Below are 20788 nucleotides of genomic sequence, written 5' to 3' on the forward strand. Positions count from 1 at the left end.
CAGCCTCCAAATTACCTCGTGTGGGTCGGAGAGATGTTATTGTCAGCCATCTTCTGATGCGCCCCCTAGTGGCCCCCCGGGCTCCTCATTCTTTTCCTTTTTTTTTGGAAATCGTTTTTATTTGATTTTACAAATATAAATTTATAACAAAACCAAATACATATAAAGAGATTACTCTGAATCTCGAGACTTCCCATTCCCCTCCATGGGTCCTATTGTCAACTGTGTTTCATAATCTATATTTTCTATCTCTCCATATCGTCCATAGTATTTGTTACATTAGAAGCGAGATTAAAATCCTGCTAATGTTTTCCTCTGCTTACAGTGTTCTCCTAAATAAATTATACTTCAACCCCCCCCCCCATTCTTTCTTGAAGTTTTTGAATTCTTGGTCCTTGAGCTTTCCAGTCAGTTTTGCCATTTCGGAGTAGACTTAACAGCTTGGTTTGCCATTCCTCTCCAGAGAGGATGCATAATTTTCTCATTTTTTTATTTTGGGATGAGCACTTTGGGTCTTGTTTTATTGCTATATTTTTATATCAGGCTCTCTGCATCCTGTTTCTATTTTTACCTTGCACAAGGCATGTAAAAAGCAATGAAGGAATGAGGATAATGATGGTGATGACAACAACAAAAATTACAGACTCCAAGGACTTTATTATACCAGCGAGAAGGGCTTGCAAGCAATAGCCGAAGAGGCTTGAGCCCAGCATCTCTTGACACAGGAATTAGGTGCTGACTGTAGAAGACCGCAACACCCGAAAACTATTTAAAAGTAACGCTGAGGCTATTGTGAGTGGTGCAATCCTGATTTAGATCCCGGTCCTCTGAACGCCAGACTTTATGGTGACCGAAGCTGAATTTAGAGCGTGCCTGTATATATTCTGCGAAGGAGCTTCCTCTTGTCATCAGAAGAAGATGAGGATCCTTCTGGTGTCGGTTTTGGCTGCCGTCCTTTGGTCAGGCAAAGGTGAGAAAGGAGACTGTTTTCTTTGTCCATACACACCGCCACAAGGATCCCTCGCTTTGCTTTGAGAACTGCACGGCAGGGAGACAAAAGTAAAATGATTCCCAGCGTGGATCACAGAATCGTAGAATTGTAGGACTGAGAAGGGACCCCATGCGGTCATCCAGCCCAACCCCATGCAGTGCAGAAATCACAGCTGAAGAAACCCTGATGGTGGGATGGGAGAAAGACTCACCTGTTGAATTTCTGCCTGACACGCAGCTTTTCAAAGGCAATGGATTCGGGGAAGAATCTGGCAGTCAGAGAGACGGAGCAAAACTGGAATCTAATTAATCTGGAGGCAGGGAAGAATGCGATAACTTATGGATAGAGTTCTTGCCGGGGAGAAATCTGGTGATTGAGAAGTGGGTTGAGCATGGCAGACAGAATTCAACGTTTGCAAGCAGGTTGGACAAGGATAATAGCTCCAGTCCAAGTAGTGTAAGAAGAGGTGTTGGATCAGGCCTCCTAGTCTGTTATCCTGTTCTCATAGGGGTAGACTGCCCCTGTCAGTGGAGGTACATCTTTAGCGGATGTCAGGGAACTGCCATCAGTGCCGGAGGAAGAGAGCAAAAGCCAGAGGGATTCCAGAGAGCGTCCAAGGAATCAGCGTAGCACCAGTGGAGAAGGGGGGCAGATGGGGGAAGCGGCGAGGCAGTCCCATGACTCCTTGCCTGGGACCAGCGGGGAGAGTAAGGGTCCTCCGCTGCCTACGCCCTCCTTGCGCAGAAGGCTTTTGCGGAGGGAGAGTAGGAGGAGACTAGGCGGCAAAGAGCTTCTTTGCTGGAAGAAGTTTAAGAAACGCCCACTGACGGATTCTGCCAGCGATTGAGACAGCCACGGGTGAGTGGCTGTCCAGACAGAAAAGGTTCACTTTGGCAACCCAGCCAGGTGTTTGCACCCAGCCGGGGAGATTGGCGCCGGCTTACGCACGAGCAACCCCTAGAACCATTACAGCGGACAACAATATATTTTACTGCGAACGATGGGGGGGCTATTGCATTAATTCTCCTCGTCTTCCTTCTCCAGCTCTCTCGCTGAAATGCTACTCTTGCAGCACGCATTCCAACAGCTCCCACTGCATGATCCCCACGGTGTGCTCAGAGCTTGACAAGTACTGCAAGACCACGGTTGGGACATCGGAGGCGGGTAAGTTGAGTCACGCCTTCGTAAAAGCAGCCACGCTCCGTCCCGGCAGCTGGTTTGCATCTAATATCAGCGTGCGAAATGAGCGGTAAGGAAGAGGGGCAGGCAGCCAAGACACCTGATACTGAACCTGCCCAGCGTCGCCATAAAAATGTCTTAAACATTTCGCAAGTGCAAGGCTTGCGTCGCTCTCATTCTCTGCCTTTGCATTGCCGTCCTTGCAATATAAAGGTAAAGGTAAAGGTACCCCTGCCCGTAGGGGCCAGTCTTGCCAGACTCTGGGGTTGTGCGCCCATCTCACTTAAGAGGCCAGGGGCCAGCGCTGTCCGGAGACACTTCCGGGTCACGTGGCCAGCGTGACAAAGCTGCATCTGGCGAGCCAGAGCCGCACACGGAAACGCCGTTTACCTTCCCGCTGGTAAGCGGTCCCTATTTATCTACTTGCACCCGGAGGTGCTTTCGAACTGCTAGGTTGGCAGGCGCTGGGACCGAGCAACAGGAGCTCCCCCCGCCGCAGGGATTCGAACCGCCGACCTTTCGATCGGCAAGTCCTAGGCGCTGAGGCTTTAACCCACAGCGCCACCTGCGTCCCCCTTGCAATATGGATGGGATTTATTTGCATTAGGATTAGCAGAGTAATTAATTTCCTTTTGTTCTTGTTTTTATTACATATTTTGTGTTTTTTTATATTGTAATTGTATGTTGTGAACGGCCCTGAGATCTACGGATAGAAAAAATGGGATACAAATTCAGTGCTTTTTTCCCTGGGTGGATGCAGGGGTACGCATACCCCTAAATCTTTGTACTTTTGTCCATTTACTGTATTTACTTTTCCCAATCGAAACTATAAAATGGTGGTTTTCTTGAGTCAAAATGAGAGCACCCCTAAACATTTTTAAAAGAAAAAAAGCACTGTACAAATTTATTTATGTAGTAACAACGGTGTGGATGGCTATGTGGGCTAAACCACAGAGCCTAGGACTTGCCAATCAGAAGTTCAGCGGTTCGAATCCCCGCGACGGGGTGAGCTCCTGTTGCTCAGTCCCTGCTCCTGCCAACCTAGCAGTTTGAAAGCACGTCAAAGTGCAAGCAGATAAATAGGCACCGCTCCGGCGGGAAGGTAAACGGCGCTTCCGTGCGCTGCTCTGGTTCTCCAGAAGCGGCTTAGTCATGCTGGCCACATGACCCGGAAGCTGTACGCCGGCTCCCTCGGCCAGTAAAATGAGATGAGCGCCGCAACCCCAGAGTCGTCCACGACTGGACCTAATGGTCAGGGGTCCCTTTACCTTTACAACAACAACAACTTTTTTGCATGAACATGAACTCTTTTCTTTGGTGCTAAGTTTTGGAATTTTGGACTAAAATTCCGGATTCCTCGGCTATTTTGCCTGTACAACAACCACTTCTATATGAGGGTAGATGAAAAAACAGCAACTACCAATGAACCAGAGGTCCCTTCTTCATGGTCTGCAGCAGGGACATCTTGGGTCATTTGGAAGCTGCTCACATCTTCCTTGGAATGTGTGTACGACTCCTTAGATTTCTCTATCGCACTTGCCAGTGAGCACACTGAGTCCATTCCTGGGCTAAAAACACTGGGCAAGGGCCATAGCTTGCTGGTAGAGGATCTGTTTTGCAAGCAAAGGGTCCTGGGTTCAATCTTTGCCAGCATCTCCCGGTAGCTGCCAGTCAGTGTAGACAATACTGAGTCAGATGGACCAATGTTCTGACTCAGAAGATGGCAACTTTCTACGTCCCACTACAAGGGGGTGAAGAGCAAGCTCACTTCTCAGTAGGCAGGTGCTGCCAATAGTGCCTACACCTTTTGCTTCTTAACTTTCCTTCTACAAGGGCTAGAAACTTACTTTAAAATCTCCCTGAAAGCTCAGAGTCAAATCCCCTTGCTGGGTCTTGGCCTGCTACAGCAGAACCCACTCTTGTTAGTAGAGTCAATGGTTCATCAGGGAGAGTTACAGTGGTACCTCTGGTTGCGAACGGGATCTGTTCCGGAGCAACTTGAAAGGAACGCAACCCGCATCTGCATGTCTGCGCACGTGCAGGTCGCGATTTGCCACTTCTGTGGCGTCATTTTGCACATCTGTACATGCGCGACTGGCGAAACCCGGAAGTAACCCTTTCTGGTACTTCCGGATTGCCGCAGGACACAACCTGAAAATGCGCAACCTGAAGCGAACGTAACACGGGGTATGACTGTACAGTGGTACCTCGGGTTACATATGCTTCAAGCTACAGATGCTTCAGGTTACAGACTCCGCTAACCCAGAAATAGTACCTCAGGTTAAGAAATTTGCTTCAGGATGAAAACAGAAATTGTGCTCCGGCGGCTTAGCAGCAGCAGGAGGCCCCATTAGCTAAAGTGGTGCTTCAGGTTAAGAACAGTTTCAGGTTAAGAACAGACCTCCAGAATGAATTAAGTTCTTAACCCGAGGTACCACTGTATCAGGAAACAGGGAATATCCTTGTCAATGGGAACAGCTGGAACGCATGATCACATTTCTCTGGAACTTCTCGGTAGGATTAAGTCTTCTGGGTAGGGTTGGGTTTCCTAGCAACAACATGTGCCAACATCCCTTCGTTCTCAGACGAGGTCACAAGCTGCAAGGTTGCCTATTGATTATGGATTAGGATGTGAGGAGCCAGAACAGCATACCAGGAATGGGTGAGACTTCTCCTTAACTCCCCTCCCTCTCTCTTGCTATTTCTTCGTTGATCAAGGCTCCTCAAGCACAGCACATGTCTCCAAGACGTGCGCGGCAGAATGCACCGAAACCAACCACCACGGCGTTTCCACATCCTGCTGCCAGAGAGACTTTTGCAACCGGAACGGAGCAGCCAGAATGAGGCTCGGCAACGTGGAACTGGCCATCGTGGTTCCTCTCGCCAGCGCAATTCTCTGGGTTGGAGCTTGAAGCTTCGGGCAAAGAACTTTCACCCAGATGGTTCTCCTTTTCTATTTGTGGGGCCATAAAACTATAGATCACATTCACTGGGGGGCACCGGGGGCTGGAAAATTGAATTCTAAGTTCATTTCAAAGGAACGTTCCTATCCTAAGTGCATTTTCTCTGAAGTTAAAGTCCTGTGGATTTGATAGAACTAAATTTGAGTCTCCTTAGGATTCTCCAGTCTTGTTTTAATTCCCAGCCTCGATCTGTGTGTGAAAAGTGTGTTTTCATTAATAAAACACAGGTGTCCAGCGATGGGAAGTGGATGTAAGCTTGACAATTTTGGGGCCTCTTTTAGAGAGGGATCCATGAGCCTGTTGATCTCGTTTCCTCACTTTCCCAACCTTAAATTTAGTTCTCCGCATTGCTGCATTTGCCTGTGATTTTTAAAAAGCCCTCTCAAAACTTTATCGACATTTTATCACATCTTTTCCTCAAGCACACTCATTTTTTGCAAGCAATTTCCCCCCTATAAAGATTTTTTTGTATGTCATTTTCATGAATATATGCATTTTTATGCTCACGAGCGGCCGAAAGGCAGATTGTAACCTTGGCTAACAAATAATAATAATAATAATAATAATAATAATAATAATTTTATTTATACCCCACCCTCCCCAGCCAAGGCCAGGCTCAGGGCAGCTAACACCAGGTATAAAAACCATTGATTAAAATACAATTTAAAAACAAGATTAAGTACAACATTAAAATGCAGCCTCATTTTAGTAGAAACTCAAATCAAAAACTTCTTTGGGAATGGAAACGTCAAGTCTTCACCAAGGCCAGCTATCCAGACTGGTCCTACGTGGGCCAGAAAAAAGCCAGGGAAGTCCCCAAATAGGAGTTCCATCACAGAAGGAGAAAGGAAAGAGGGGAAAGTTGATTCCAAGCCAAAGGCCAGGCGGAACAACTCTGTCTTACGGGCCCTGCAGAAAGGGATCAGATCCTGCAGGGCCCTGGTCTCATGAGACAGAGCGTCCCACCAGGCCGGGGCCAGTGTTGAAAAGGCCCTGGCTCTGGTTGAAGCTAATCTGACTTCCTTAGGGCCCGGGACCACTAGGGTGTTGCTGTTTATGGACCTTAAGGGCCTCCATGGGGCATACCAGATGAGGTGGTCCCATAGGTATGAGGGTCCTAGGCCGTGAGTTTTCATATTTTCTGCAGACCTTCACTAGGAATGTTTTCAGGTTAACCCAGTTGTGGTCTGTAGCTACCTCCCTATTTTCCCCAAATCAAGCATTCACTGTGATGTGAAATCTTGCCTGAAATCTTACCCATGAGAATTTGGTTTGATCATAGAATCACAGAATTGCAGAGTCGGACGGGGCACCAAGGGTCATCTAGTCCAACCCCTTGCAGTGCAGGAATGATAACGTATAACAGGAATGGTATCACATTCCCATTTACTATTTCTTTTTATCACATTCAAGAGCTCGGGCTGCAACAAGCACTCTTTTGAAGAAAGCTTGCTCTAGCTTCCAGAACATAAATTAGGTGGTTGTTGTAAAGATTCTTAAATCTTAATTAACTCACAAAACTATTGAATTCATAATTGTGGGGGTTCTTAATTGTTCCAGAAATGAGCAGGTATCCTCTTTGTACAGAAATCACTTTCACCCCCACACTGGTCCACCCACTAGAAGTTCCTTCTCTGTTGTATAACCATAGTGTTATACAAGATGCGACTCTTAATTTCAGGGTCCTGGGTTTGAATCTCAGGGTCGTTGGGCGAAAAGATCCCTGCATTGCAGAGGGTTGGGCCAGATGATCCAGTCCTAGGGTTCTACATGCTGCTTCATGCGGATCATTGCTCACTTTGGGGTGCAATCCTGATGCTCCTTCTTCAGATCCAGCCCTGCTGATAACTCTGAACTAACGCAGTCATCCCAGAGGAATCGTTAACACAAAAGTCGACCTTAACACAAAAGTTCAAAGTAAAAGTAAATCAGTGTATTATGCAGGATGCTGGTGAGCATCCTATGAGCACCGGGACTGAAGAAAAGCAGAATCATGTCGTGCTTAGATGTTCTTCCAAACCAGGGGGAAATAAATGAAAGAAGAAAGAGACGTTTGGTGTTGATTTGATTTAGCTATTCACACTTGGCTTGTGCAATGTTACCTGTTGAGGTGAAACCAGATGCAACTGCTGGGAGCGAGAAATTGCCACGTGCCTGTTGCATGTTCCTTCGAGCCTGTGTTTGCCAGGAAATAAATGGTTGCTGGGTGCCAAAAGACACATGCAAGGAAGGAGTGCAACACATGCACTGTGCTCTGTGCCAGCATCCTGGCTTCCCACTCCTTTCTCCTAAGAAAGCCCTTCTTCACGCAGTGCGTAGGTAACCTGCAGAACTCACTCCTGCAGGAGGGCAGTGGTGGTCTCAAACTTGCATGGCTTCAGTGGCATAACATGGGTTGCCAGTGCCCGGGGCTGCACAGAGTGGATGGGAAATGGGCAGAGTACGCATGCACATTCAACTACCTAATTACATCCACATCACCCAGGAGATAATGATGATGATGATGATGATGATGATGATGATGGTGATGATGATTTATACCCCATCCATGCTCTTCCTATGTTCCTATGGATAGTCTGATTCACTATAAGGCAGCTTCCTATGTCCCTATGAACAAAACTCTCTGCAAGTCACGAAGCTGAGCAAAGGGATCCTTTCTTCAATTTCTCCTGAATCCACACCCTGTCAGTTTCATGGAATGGCCTGAAATGACCTCATGGGATCTCTCCTTTCGTCCTGGTCTGAAAGGAGGCGATCTCTTCATTGGGGCTGTGGCTTTTATTTTATTCATTTACTTTAGGAAACCTAAATGCTGCTCGGTTGTAAAAATGCTAGAAAAACCCAGCAGCCTCAAAAGCTTCTTAAAAGGTAAAGGTAAAGGGATCCCTGATCATTAGGTCCAGTCGTGGCCGACTCTGGGGTTGCGGCACTCATCTCGCTTTATTTGCCAAGGGAGCCGGCGTACAGCTTCCGGGTCATGTGGCCAGCAGGACTAAGCCAATTCTGGCGAACCAGAGCAGAGCACGGAAACGCCGTTTACCTTCCCGCCGGAGCGGTACCTATTTATCTACTTGCATTTTGACGTGCTTTTGAACTGCTAGGTTGGCAGGAGCAGGGACCGAGCAACGGGAGCTCACCCCATCGCGGGGATTTGAACCGCCGACCTTCGGATCGGCAAGTCCTAGGCTGTGTGGTTTAACCCACAGCGCCACCCGCGTCCCCAAAAGCTTCTTACCAAAAGATAAAATAAAAATTACAGCCGATGTGCAAAAGTTAAAATATTAAAGCAGATTGAAATCTGAAGCCTCCGGTTTGTTCTTTCCGGAGGGGAGTTGGCATTTGAAAATTTCAAAATACCCTGAGTGGTTGCTTTATTCACCCACCACGATCACACCACCGACTTTGGCTTCTATTCCTGGGATATTGTGATTGACTGAAGTGCAATGTCTGGTTTGAGGTGCCTGCCCTGCCCTGCCCTGCCCTGCCCTGTGGAAGCTGCAGGAGTGGTTTTTCCAGTAGTTGCACCTCAGAGGTGTGCAAGGTCTCTGCAGCATCACGATTCGCCTGCTGACCTTTCCAACAGGGTGCAGTTATGCAAAGCCCTGTGGTTTGGGGTCATCTCAGGAGTCATAAGAAGATCTGTGCAGGATCAGGCCAAAGATCCTCCTGCCCAGCTTCTGCGGCCCAACAGCGGCAAGCAGGTAATCAAGGCAAGAGGATTCTCTGCCTGTTCGCCACCTCCAGGGAGCGACATTCAGAGATACACTGTTCCTAAACATGGAGGTTCCATTGAGGCTCTGAGTCACAGCTACGATGAAATGTTTTATCACTTGTTTGCCACCCAGAGTTCCTTCCCTTCAAATTCTTTATTTTTTTATTTTCAGGTAGATAGCTGTGTTGGTCCGACTCTTCGTGACCCCCTGGACCAGAGCACGCCAGGCACTCCTGTCTTCCACTGCCTCCCGCAGTTTGGTCAAACTCATGTTTGTCGCTTCGAGAACACTGTCCAACCATCTCGTCCTCTGTCATCCCCTTCTCCTTGCGCCCTCCATCTTTCCCAACATCAGGGTCTTTTCCAGGGAGTCTTCTCTTCTCATGAGGTGACCAAAGTCTTGGAGCCTCAGCTTCAGGATCTGTCCTTCCAGGGAGCACTCAGGGCTGATTTTCTTAGGAATGGATCGGTTTGATCTTCTTGCAGTCCATGGGACTCTCCAGAGTCTCCTCCAGCGCCATAATTCAAAAGCATCAATTCTTCGGTGATCAGCCTTTTTTATGGTCCAGCTCTCACTTCTATACATCACTACTGGGAAAACCATAGCTTTAAGTATACGGACCTTTGTTGGCAAGGTGATGTCTCTACTAGTAGCACCTTATTGACCAACTAAGTTTGTTCTGGTATAAGCTTTTTTTAGTTGGTCTTTAAGGTGCTACTGGACAATTTATTACTATTATTATTATTTTTATCTTTGTTGAGTTTTAATAACAACAGGCAGGTACAGCAAAAAACAAAACAAAACAACAAACAAACAAACAAAAAACCAACAACAACCAGAAAAAACAAAATAAAAATTTGCTTTTTTAATCAGATGTCACACTTGCCAGTGAATAAGGATAGCATATTTACTGAGTCAATCATGAAACATACCCAAAGCATGTGTGTTTTATAATTACAAGCGGGTTCCATGACCTAAATCAAAGCAATTGCATTTTTTTTTTGTACATTTCAAAAACGAGATTTGAAAGCAGCCTTGAACTATACTGAATCAAGACACTTGCTTAGAGCTGTGGGAGCTGACACTTCTATATTTAATTAAAAACACATTTATTCAAAAGCTTCGTCCTCTGCCATAATACCACAAAACGACCTCTGCAATCCTCAGTCCTTCATCACGGGAAACGGACAGTCCCGAGTCACCGTGTTTGTAACACAATAAGGATGCTTTAGCCGTGACTCCAGCATTGCAGAGAGCTGGACTAGATGACACATGGAACCCCTTCCAACTCTACAGTGGAATTAGACCAAATGCTGTGGAAGCCATCTCAAACACTTTGACGCCTAATAATAATAATAATAATAAATTTTTATTTATACCCTGCCCTTCCCAGTTCAGAAAACCGGGCTCAGAGTGGCTAACAAATTTTAAACACTCAATTAATGCAACAACAACAAAAAAACAGCATAAAATAAAGTATAAAATGTGAACAACAATAAATTCAGAATTCAAAAATCAATTTAGGCGGGAAATCCATCCAATAAACATTAGATGATCACTAGCTGGCTAAGTTAGTCCTATTTGGGCCAGTGAGGAGACCAGGGGAGAATTGGCTGTGGGATCCCAGAGTGGGTGATCTTCATAAAAAGGGGAGAGGGAGGAAGGAAGGGGAACGAAAGATCAGGCTAAGTTCAGATTGAAAGCCAGGCGGAATAGCTCTGTTGTACAGGCCCTGCGGAAGGAAGTTAAATCCTGCAGGGCCTTGGTCTCATGGGACAAAGCATTCCACCAGGTTGGAGCCATCACTGAGAAGGCCCTGGGCCTGGTGGAGGATAGTCTGACTTCCTTAGGGCCCGGGACCTCTAAACTATGGTTATTAGTGGACCTTAAGGTCCTCTGCGGGGCAGACCAGGAGAGGTGGTCCTGTAAATACGAGGGGCCTAATCCCTTACCGAGGGATTAGGGACACAAATACTACTACTACTACTACTATATTATTATCATTTATACCCCACCCATCTGGCTGGGTTTCCCCAGCAATTCTGGGAGGCTCCTAACAGAATTAAAATCAGAATAAAACATCAGGCATTAAAAACTTCCCTAAACAGGGCTGCCTTCAGATATCTTCTAAAAGTTGGAAAGTTGTTTATTTCCTTGACATCTGATGGGAGGGCATTCCACAAGAAGGGCGCCACCACTGAGAAGGCCCTCTGCCTGGTTCCCTATAACTTGGCTTCTCACAGTGAGGGAACCGCCAGAAGGCCCTCGGAGCTGGAACTCAGTGTCCGGGCTGAACGTTGGGGGTGGAGACGCTCCTTCAGGTACAATTCCAAATAATTATAGAAGCTTCCTTTTTCTATAGCAGTGCTCACGAAGCATGTGTAGACCTAGAACAAAATAAGATCTTTGCATTGCGTCTAAATGTCCATTGAGGAATAATAATAATAATAATAATAATAATAATCCCTTGCTGCGAGATGCCAAGTTACAGGGAACCAGGCAGAGGGCCTTCTCGGTAGTGGTTCCCTCCCTGTGAAACGCCCTCCCACCAGATGTCAAAGAGAAAAACAACTACCTGACTTTTAGAAGACATCTGAAGGCAGCCCTGTTTAGGGAAGCTTTTAATGTTTAATAGACTATTGTATTTTAATATTCTGTTGAAAGCCGTCCAGAGTGGCTGGGGAAACCCAGCCAGATGGGCGGGGTATAAATAATATGTTGTTGTTGTTGTTGTTGTTGTTGTTGTTGTTGTAATTTTATTTTTGTTGTAATTTTATTATACCCCGCCCCTCTGGCTGGGTTTCCCCAGCCACTCTGGGCAGTTTCCAACACAACATTAAAATACAGTAATGGCTCGAACATTAAAAGCTTCCCTAAACAGGGCTGCCTTCAGATGTCTTCTAAAAGTCTGGTAGTTGTTGTTCTCTTTGACATCTGGTGGGAGGGCATTCCACAGGGTGGGTGCCACCACCGAGAAGGCCCTCTGCCTGGTTCCCTGTAACTTTGCTTCTTGCAGTGAGAGAACCGCCAGAAGGCCCTTGGAGCTGGACCTCAGTGTCTGGGTAGAACAATGGGGATGGAGACACTCCTTCAGGTCTACTGAGCCGAGGCAACAAATGATTTCTGGAAGCAACACTTGCCCCTGGCGACGGGCTGTTCCCGAAGGCACGGCACCCGTGAGTCACCCTCCCACATCCCATTGTTCTCAGACGTTCCCTTCCAGCTGGGAAGGAGTACAGATGCTCAACCCATCACCCCGGCACACCTCAAACGTTTATGATCAGCCCCGGAGGATCCAGTTCAAGGCAAAGGGGATCCCTTGAAGATGAAGACCTGCTTCTTCGTCCCTCTCTGCATGCTTCTCCTCCTCTGCATAAATGAAGGTAAGCCTCCTCAACTTCGACAACACATGCTGATAGTCCCTCTTGATTCCAAGAAGCGTGGAATTTGGCTGTTTTTCAGGAAACACAGACCAGCCTCAGGCACGGATGGGGATAATCGTTTCCAGCTCACCTGCCTGCGTTCTCGTGGACGGCAGGAATTTTCTAGCATTCCTAGCAAAGATGTTGTAAACCCAGATTACTAGATAAGTCTCTGGATACTGTAGAAAGAGGGGAGGGTGTGTGTGATCTGTTAGGCCATCTGTCAGCGAACCTATATTGCAGGGGATTGGATGACCACAGAGCCTAGGACTTGCCGATCAGAAGGTCGGCGGTTCAAATCCCTGCGACGGGGTGAGCTCCCGTTGCTCGGTCCCTGCTCCTGCCAACCTAGCAGTTAAAATGCATTTCAAAGTGCAAGTAGATAAATAGGTACCGCTCCAGCGGGAAGGTAAACAACGTTTCCGTGCACTGCTCTGGTTCGCCAGAAGCGGCTTAGTCATTCTGGCCACATGACCCAGAAGCTGTACGCCGACTCCCTCGGTCAGTAAAGCGAGATGAGCGCCACAACCCCAGAGTGGTCCGCGACTGGACCTAAGGGTCAGGGGTACCTTTACCTTTAGGGTTTACCTGCATCTATAACAATATAGGGACATGGGTGGTGCTGTGGGTAAAACCTCAGTGCCTAGGACTTGCCGATCAGAAGGTCGGCGGTTCAAATCCCTGCAGCGGGGTGAGTTCCCGTCGTTCGGTCTCAGCTCCTGCCAACCTAGCAGTTCTAAAGCACGTCAAAGTGCAAGTAGATAAATAGGTACCACTCCGGCGGGAAGGTAAATGGCGTTTCTGTGCGCTGCTCTGGTTCGCCAGAAGCGGCTTAGTCATGCTGGCCACATGACCCAGAAGCTGTCGGCAGACAAACGCCAGCTCTCTTGGCCTATAGAGTGAGATGAGTGCTGCAACCCCAGAGTCGGCCATGACAGGACCTAAGGGTCAGGGGTACCTTTACCTTTAGGGTTTACTTGCATCTATAACAATATTGGTGTTGAGGTCTGGGAGGAAAGGTCCTAGTGGCTAGTCTATGACGAGAGATTGTTGGACCACCAGGAAGGATGGGTGGGAAACGCAAGTCTATTCTATTTCCGGGGATGCTCTGGGCTGGTGGATAAACACAGAGCGGCTGTAACTCATCCTTAAATGCTTTTGCTTTAATTCTTTTTTTAAAATAACTTTTTATTTGATTTTCCAAAATATAAACATACAACAAAAACAATTCCCAATCTAATTATCGAGATTACTCTGAATCTCCTGACTTCCCGCCGTCCTTTCCACAGGTCCTATTGATTCTATTTTCAACTGCATATCAACACTTCCCCAGTTTTTCATCTTCCTAAATTATCTAGACGTTCTGTTACATTACAATGTGTTTGCAATCCTGCTAATGTTTCGACTTGTTTACAATGATTTTGCATATAAGGTACATTATAACTGTGCTTTTTTCCCCCTTTAAAAAATGTTCAGGGGGTAGTCTCATATTGACTGGGAAAAATCACCATTTTATAGTTCAAATTAGGAAAAATAAATACAGTAAATGGACAAAGTACAAAGATTCACAAAATGTTTAGGGGTTTTTGTCCCCCTGTGTCCCACCAGAAAAAACCACACTGCACTATATACCGGCACATTTTCCATTCTTTTGTAAATTTCTTGTCTTCTTCTTCTTTTTTATAAAATGTTCTTTATTAATTTAAATTACACACATACAAAGAATTTACAATCTCATACTACAAAAAGAAAATTAAAGAAAAAACACTTAAGAAAAAAGAAAAGAAAAAAATATACTGTATTTTTCGCCTTATAGGACGCACTTTTTCAAAAATGAAGGGGAAATGTGTGTGCGTGCTCTGGGGCGAATGCAGGCTTTCGCTGAAGCCTGGAGAGCGAGAGGCATCGGTGCGCACCGACCCCTCTCGCTCTCCAGGCTTCAGGAAGCTATCCGCAAGCCTTCCGCGCCCGGCGGGAGGTCCCGCCGGGCGCACGAGGCTTGGGGCGGCAGCCTGCATCCCGAAGCACGGGGTGTCCTCCGGAGGACGCCAGTACATCATTTTCATAATTTTTTCTTTCAGTAAAGAACATGCCGTAAATTTCAGACCTGCTTTCCATAGCCTCTCCCAGCCTGCCATTTGTATACAGTGGAACCTCAGGTTACATAACCCTCAGGTAATGTAAACTTCGGGTTGGGAAAGCGGCAAACCCAGAAGTGTTTCGCCGCTCACGTATGCATGCATAGAAGTGGTCCTCTGGTTGAGAAAACTTTGGGATACGGCCGGACCTCCAGAAGGGATCCATTTGCAACCAGAGGTACCACTGTAGAGTGGTACCTCGGGTTAAGTACTTAATTTGTTCTGGAGGTCCGTTCTTAACCTGAAACTGTTCTTAACCTGAAGCACCACTTTAGCTAATGGGGTCTCCTGCTGCTGCTGCACCGCCGGAGCACGATTTCTGTTCTCATCCTGAAGCAAAGTTCTTAACCTGAAGCACTATTTCTGGGTTAGTGGAGTCTGTAACCTGAAGAGTATGTAAACTGAGGTACCACTGTATTATGTCCCACATCTTTCTCCCTATGCATCATCACATGCTTTTGGTTTAATTCAATAATTCTTTGCACTGTCTTTCCCCAGTTCACCCGCTGTGGTGCTTCACGTGCGAACCATCGTCCAGCAACTGGTCTTGCCTGAGGGCCACCAAGTGCTCAGAGAACGACAAGCACTGCATGACCACAGTCGCCTCTTTCAGGGTTGGTAAGTTGAAAGCAGGTTTCCAGTTCAGCAGGACAATCAACCCATTTTTAAAGCTCTAAATGTTGCAGCAAAAGCAACAACAACAACAATATATTATTTATACCCCGCCCATCTGGCTGGGTTTCCCCAGCCACTCTGGACGGCTTTCAACAGAATATTAAAATACAATAGTCTATTAAACATTAAAATTTTCCCTAAACAGGGCTACCTTCAGATGTCTTCTAAAAGTCTGGTACAGTGGTGCCTCGCAAGACGAAATTAATTCGTTCCGCAAGTCTCTTCGTCTTGCGGTTTTTTCGTCTTGCGATGCACGGTTTCCCATAGGAATGCATTGAAAATCAATTAATGCGTTCCTAGGGAAACCGCCTTCAGACCAGGTCCGGGGACAGTCTGTCCCCGGACCTCATCTGAAGGCTGGGGGGGCGCGGGCTTCACAGCAGCGCTACGAAGCCCGGCGGCTGGGGCAGGTGTTCCCGCCCCCCCCTGCTTCGGAGCAGCGTTCCGAAGCGGGGTGGCTGGGGCAGGTGTTCCCGCCCCCCCGCCCGGCTTCGCAGCAGCGCTACGAAGCCCGGCGGCTGGGGCAGGTGTTCCCGCCCCCCCACCCCGCTTCGGAGCAGCGTTCCGAAGCGGGGTGGCTGGGGCAGGTGTTCCCGCCCCCCCCGCCCGGCTTCGCAGCAGCGCTACGAAGCCCGGCGGCTGGGGCAGGTGTTCCCGCCCCCCCACCCCGCTTCGGAGCAGCGTTCCGAAGCGGGGTGGCTGGGGCAGGTGTTCCCGCCCCCCGCCCGGCTTCGCAGCAGCGCTACGAAGCCCAGCGGCTGGGGCAGGTGTCCGGGATCTCTTTTGAAGCAAGCGGCTGCGGAGAGACGCGATCTCCCCGCAGCCGCTTGCTTCAAAAGAGGTCCGGGATCTCTTTTGAAGCAAGCGGCTGCGGAGAGACGCGATCTCCCCGCAGCCGCTTGCTTCAAAAGAGGTCCGGGATCTCTTTTGAAGCAAGCGGCTGCGGAGAGACGCGATCTCCCCGCAGCCGTTTGCTTCAAAAGAGGTCCGGGATCTCTTTTGAAGCAAGCGGCTGCGGAGAGAAGCGATCTCCCCGCAGCCGCTTGCTTCAAAAGAGGTCCGGGGGCAGCGGGAAGAGCTGCCCCCGGACCTCTTTTGAAGCAAGGGGCGGTGGGGAGAAGCGATCTCCCCGCCGCCCCTTGCTTCAAAAGAGAAGACCCGCTGTCCCCGGGGCAAGCTTCGTTTTGCGAAGCAAGCCCATAGGGAAATTCGTCTTGCGAGGCAACTCGAAAACGAAAAAACCTTTCGTTTTGCGAGTTTTTCGTCTCGCGAGGCGTTCGTCTTGCGGGGTACCACTGTAGTAGTTTTCCTCTTTGACATCTGGTGGGAGGGTGTTCCACAGGGCAGGTGCCACTACTGAGAAGGTCCTCTGCCTGGTTCCCTGTAACTTGGCTTCTCGCAGCGAGGGAACCGCCAGAAGGCCCTCAGAGCTGGACTTCAGCGTCCGGGCAAAATGATGGGGGTGGAGATGCTCCTTCAGGTATACTGGACTGAGGCTGTTTAGGGCTTTAAAGTTCAGCACCAACGCTTTGAATTGTGCTCAGAAACATACTGGGAGCCAGTGTAGGTCTTTCAAGACCGGTATTATATGGTCCCGGCGGCTGCTCCCAGTCACCAGTCTAGCTGCCGCATTCTGGATTAGTTGTAGTTTCCGGGTCACCTTCAAAGGTAGCCCCACGTAGAGCGCATTGCAGTAGTCCAAGTGGGAGATAACCAGAGCATGCACCACTCTGGCGAGACAGTCCACAGGCAGGTAGGGTCTCATCCTGCGTACCAGATGGAGCTGGTAGACAGCTGCCCTGGACACAGAATTGCCTATATGGACAGCTGTGAGTCTAAAATGACTCCCAGGCCGCACACCTGGTCCTTCAGGGGCACAGTTACCCCTTTAGGACCAGGGAGTCTTCCTCCTGTCCCCCCAAAACAGTACTTCTGTCTTGTCAGGATTCAACAAAGCAACATTTGGTCATGTGCATTTCAGGCAGAATGTTCCAGGATCAATGCCTGGAAACAGGGAATTATCTTCACATGTGGTGGGGGTGTAAATATGTACAATATTTTTTTCTGCAAAAGGTTTTTAAGGAGGCAACAGAAATCACTGGGTTAAAGCTGACCGAAAGTCCAGAGGTAGCATTATTATCCATTTACGATGGGGTGGAAGCTTTGCAGGCTATGAAGGACTTGCTCACAAGTTTATTGACAGCTGCACGAATTATTATTAGCTAGGAAGTGGAAGGGGCAAGCAGAATATAAAATGGAAGAATGGTATAAAGAGGTGTGGGATATAGCTATTAATGATAAATTAACATGTGCCATTAAGGTAAGATGGGGAATATGCAGGAGAAATGATTTTGAGGAAATATGGAAGGTGTCTGTAAATTTTGTACTGTTAAAACGGAAAGGGGTCAAACCAGTGCAAGAGGTGTTAAAATTGGGGGAGGTTGGATAGCCACAATGGAATGGTTTCGGTTGTGAGGTGCACATTTTTATTTTATTTATTTACTTTGCCCAAACAAACAAACAAACAAACATTCTCAGGAGGGTGGCATTTGGGACCCACCCGGTAGCTGAGATTCTGGTCTTCTGCCCTGAAATCTAGCCCTTTTTGCAGAAACTGTCAATCCTTGCCAAAATCCAGCTCAAGGTAACAGGGCTGTGGAAAAACCCTCCTTTTCTATTTGAGACTGTCCCACCAACCACCACCATTGGAAAGCTTTTAATTGCCCAGCCCAGGAGATTGCTGATTTCCCCGCATCCACTACTGGCAAACAGGGCAGTGGTTTTGGAAGGCCTGTTTTTATCCAGCACGTTAAAAACATGAGAAGAACCTGCTGGATCAGGGCCCATCTGTTGCACAAATTTATGTATAGGTTGGGGGGAAGGGTTGCCCCTCCAGCAGATATCATGCACATGCAGCCCACTACCAAAATCAGCACAAACACTTTTGTGACTTTTGTGATTTGTCCCCACAAAACACTTCATCACAGATACTTCCTATCTATTCAAAGGGCCACTGCTGCACGATACCAAATGTAAGAATTCACTTATCAATGTACCTGTGTACTGGCTCACTGGGAAAACTTCAGAAATTCATATAGACATGTGAGCTCAGCTCCTCAGCAGCCCCTCTGCCTGAGTGATAATTCCTGGCATCCTGATACCTGAGTGCCAGACAGGTAGCCATGCCAGAAAAAACAAACCCAGATGAAGACAAAAGGGTGTGAGTAACTTGGCTGGGAAACAGGGAAATGTAAAGATCTCTTTTGTTACACTTGATGGGTGTTTGGTGGAGGGCAAGGGGAACCATGGGGCAGGGTGCAGGATGCTCAGATTACTGCCACCAGACCTCCCCTTTCATGATGTAACCATGATGTATTAGTGATGTAGTTGGGGGGGTGTAACATGGGGATTGAGGGATGTGGGTGGTGCTGTGGGTTAAACCACAGAGCCTAGGGCTTGCTGATCAGAAGGTCGGCAGTTCGAATCCCCGCAACAGGGTGAGCTCCTGTTCCTCGGTCTCTGCTCCTGCCAACCTAGCAGTTCGAAAGCACGTCAAAGTGTAAGTAGATAAATAGGTACCGCTCCGGTGGGAAGGTAAACGGCGTTTCCGTGCGCTGCTCTGGTTCGCCAGAAGCGGCTTAGTCATGCTGGCCACATGACCCGGAAGCTGTGCGCCGGCTCCCTCAGCCAATAAAGCGAGATTAGCGCCGCAACCCCAGAGTCGTCCGCGACTGGACCTAATGGTCAGGGGTCCCTTTACCTTTACCTAACATGGGGATTAGCAGCTACTAAAAGTTGGGGTCTTCTTTTGTTCGGGGCTTCCATCTTGCTCCACCTTGTCGCAGGTGGGAGTCCTGTCGCGACAGCCTTCAATAAAGACCAAGCCTACTGGCTGCTGTTTTGCTCTGGTATTCCTGGCTGGTCTCCTTGTTTTTTGTCCAAGGGAGCCCTCAGATTTCTCCCTGTTTACACATCTAGTGCGGCATCCTCTTCTACAGGGACCAACCAGATGTCCCAACAGGAATCTGAGTGCAAGAGCAACTCTCCCCTCCTGCGGTTTCCGACAACCGGTGCTAAGCCACTTGAGTTAACTGTAAGATATAAAATGCAGGTCACACGTCTCAGTGTCTCGGGACCCTTCAAAATAAAGTCTGAACAGAATTGGTGAAGCAGCAAAGAATTTATTGATTGCAACAGCATTCTTGCCAGAACAGGGGCCAGAAATCAGGCACATCCAAATACAGCAAAACAAACGCTTATATCACCGATCCTCAAATACAAGGTTCCCTTCTCTGCTCCCCATTGGCTGAGGATCTGCAGGGTTTACAGCCTATCACGACCACCTACTGTATTTTTCGCTCTATAAGACTCACTTTTTCCCTCCTAAAAAGTAAGGGGAAATGTGTGTGCGTCTTATGTAGCGAATGCAGCCTGTGCGACTATCCCATAAGCCACGACAGCAAGAGGCTATCCCAGAAGCCAGATCCCTCTTGCTGTCCTGGCTTCTGGGATTCAGATTTTTTTTTTCTTGTTTTCCTCCTCCAAAAACTAGGTGCGTCTTATGGTCTGGTGTGTCTTATAGAGCGAAAAATACGGTAATTAAAATACTAAAATCCATGCCTTTGTTGTCATCTCCCATTCCTCTGAATTTCATGACCACCACTCATGATTATTTTTGACCTTTTGAAAAGGCAAGCAAGCAACCTTTCCTTTTTGGCCCCTGGGAAAAAAGCAACACGTTTTTTATTCCTCACATTAACCTGTAAACTGTTTTCTCCTTGCAACCCAGGTGGGGCCAGTAGAGTAACACTTTCCCCTTCTCTTCCCCTTTCCATTTCGAAGGCTTCTTGACTGTCAGAAAGAGAATCACCAAGAAGTGTTCGCCGAGCTGCCCGAATCTGAACATGGATATGGGCATTGGTGCCTTCCAGACGTCCTGTTGCCAAAGTTCCCTCTGCAACCTTTTAGGACACGTGGCAGCTAAAAACGAGACCCGGTGACGGGCTCTGTGTTCGGATCTGTGTTCAGGAGTGTCCCTGAGCCTGGGTGCAGAATGGAGGGCAGGGATGTGAGTGTGTGTTGAAACGAAACCTTCTCACAGAGATAAAACGCACCTTTGTTGCTCCACCCAGTTTTGGCTGGAAGGGAATCCAGTCCTTGAGCTAAAAGGCCTTTCCCCAGATCTTATGGTGAAGACAATGGAAAGGGTCATAGTTTATATTCTTCTTGGTATAAGAGAGCTATTGCTGTAGGCTCCCCTTGTGTCCACCAAGCTCTGCCCTTGAAGTCTCAGGCACACTGTCTACAGTCACTTCCAAGCAGGGTGGATAAAAATAATAAATAAAAATAGGGTTTTTTGGATTTAAATTGGATTTTTAAAATAAAATGCTTTTGGAGGAAAATCTTGCTAAAGATATTTTTCTATTTAAGTTACATTATAGTCCAAAGGCTATTCATCAGAAAATTTATTTTAAGTTTTTCTTGTATGCTAAAACTCAGTCTAAGTTTTTTCTTTTACTTGTTTAACCACATCAGTTAACGAACATGGATACATATGCTCTAATGTTATTGTTTCAGTTAAATAAATTGTTTAAATGGTTATTAAGGAAATGATTGTTTTTCTCCTTCCAATAAAGTACAGCAGAAAAGTTGTTCAAATATAAACAGTTGACTTATTAAACCTCACAATAATTTCATAATTACCTGT

At 47.5% G+C, this 20788-nt stretch overlaps 2 protein-coding genes and 1 long non-coding RNA gene across 3 annotated transcripts in view; all 3 read left to right on the forward strand.

Annotated features, from left to right (window-relative positions):
* Nucleotides 1-7183, forward strand: part of LOC309374273 — a 73142-nt gene extending 65959 nt beyond the window's left edge. The window contains exon 2 of the long non-coding RNA XR_014170478.1: nt 6240-7183. This is a non-coding gene — a long non-coding RNA (uncharacterized lncRNA). The remainder of the gene's footprint in view (nt 1-6239) is intronic.
* LOC309374187 (lymphocyte antigen 6E-like) lies at nt 371-7183 on the forward strand. The gene is made up of 3 exons (XM_081919077.1): nt 371-970; nt 2036-2155; nt 4889-7183. The coding sequence occupies exons 1-3, from the start codon at nt 844-846 to the stop codon at nt 5080-5082; spliced, it is 441 nt and encodes a 146-aa protein (XP_081775203.1). The 5' UTR covers nt 371-843; the 3' UTR covers nt 5083-7183.
* Nucleotides 7184-12057: 4874 nt separating this feature from the next.
* Nucleotides 12058-20155, forward strand: LOC309374199 (lymphocyte antigen 6E-like). Its single transcript, XM_081919089.1, has 3 exons — nt 12058-12229; nt 14905-15024; nt 19924-20155. The coding sequence occupies exons 1-3, from the start codon at nt 12172-12174 to the stop codon at nt 20079-20081; spliced, it is 336 nt and encodes a 111-aa protein (XP_081775215.1). The 5' UTR covers nt 12058-12171; the 3' UTR covers nt 20082-20155.
* The last annotated feature ends 633 nt before the right edge of the window (nt 20156-20788 follow it).

Source organism: Podarcis melisellensis (genome assembly GCF_964234715.1).
Source record: "Podarcis melisellensis genome assembly, chromosome: 7".
NCBI classification, from domain to species: domain Eukaryota; kingdom Metazoa; phylum Chordata; class Lepidosauria; order Squamata; family Lacertidae; genus Podarcis; species Podarcis melisellensis.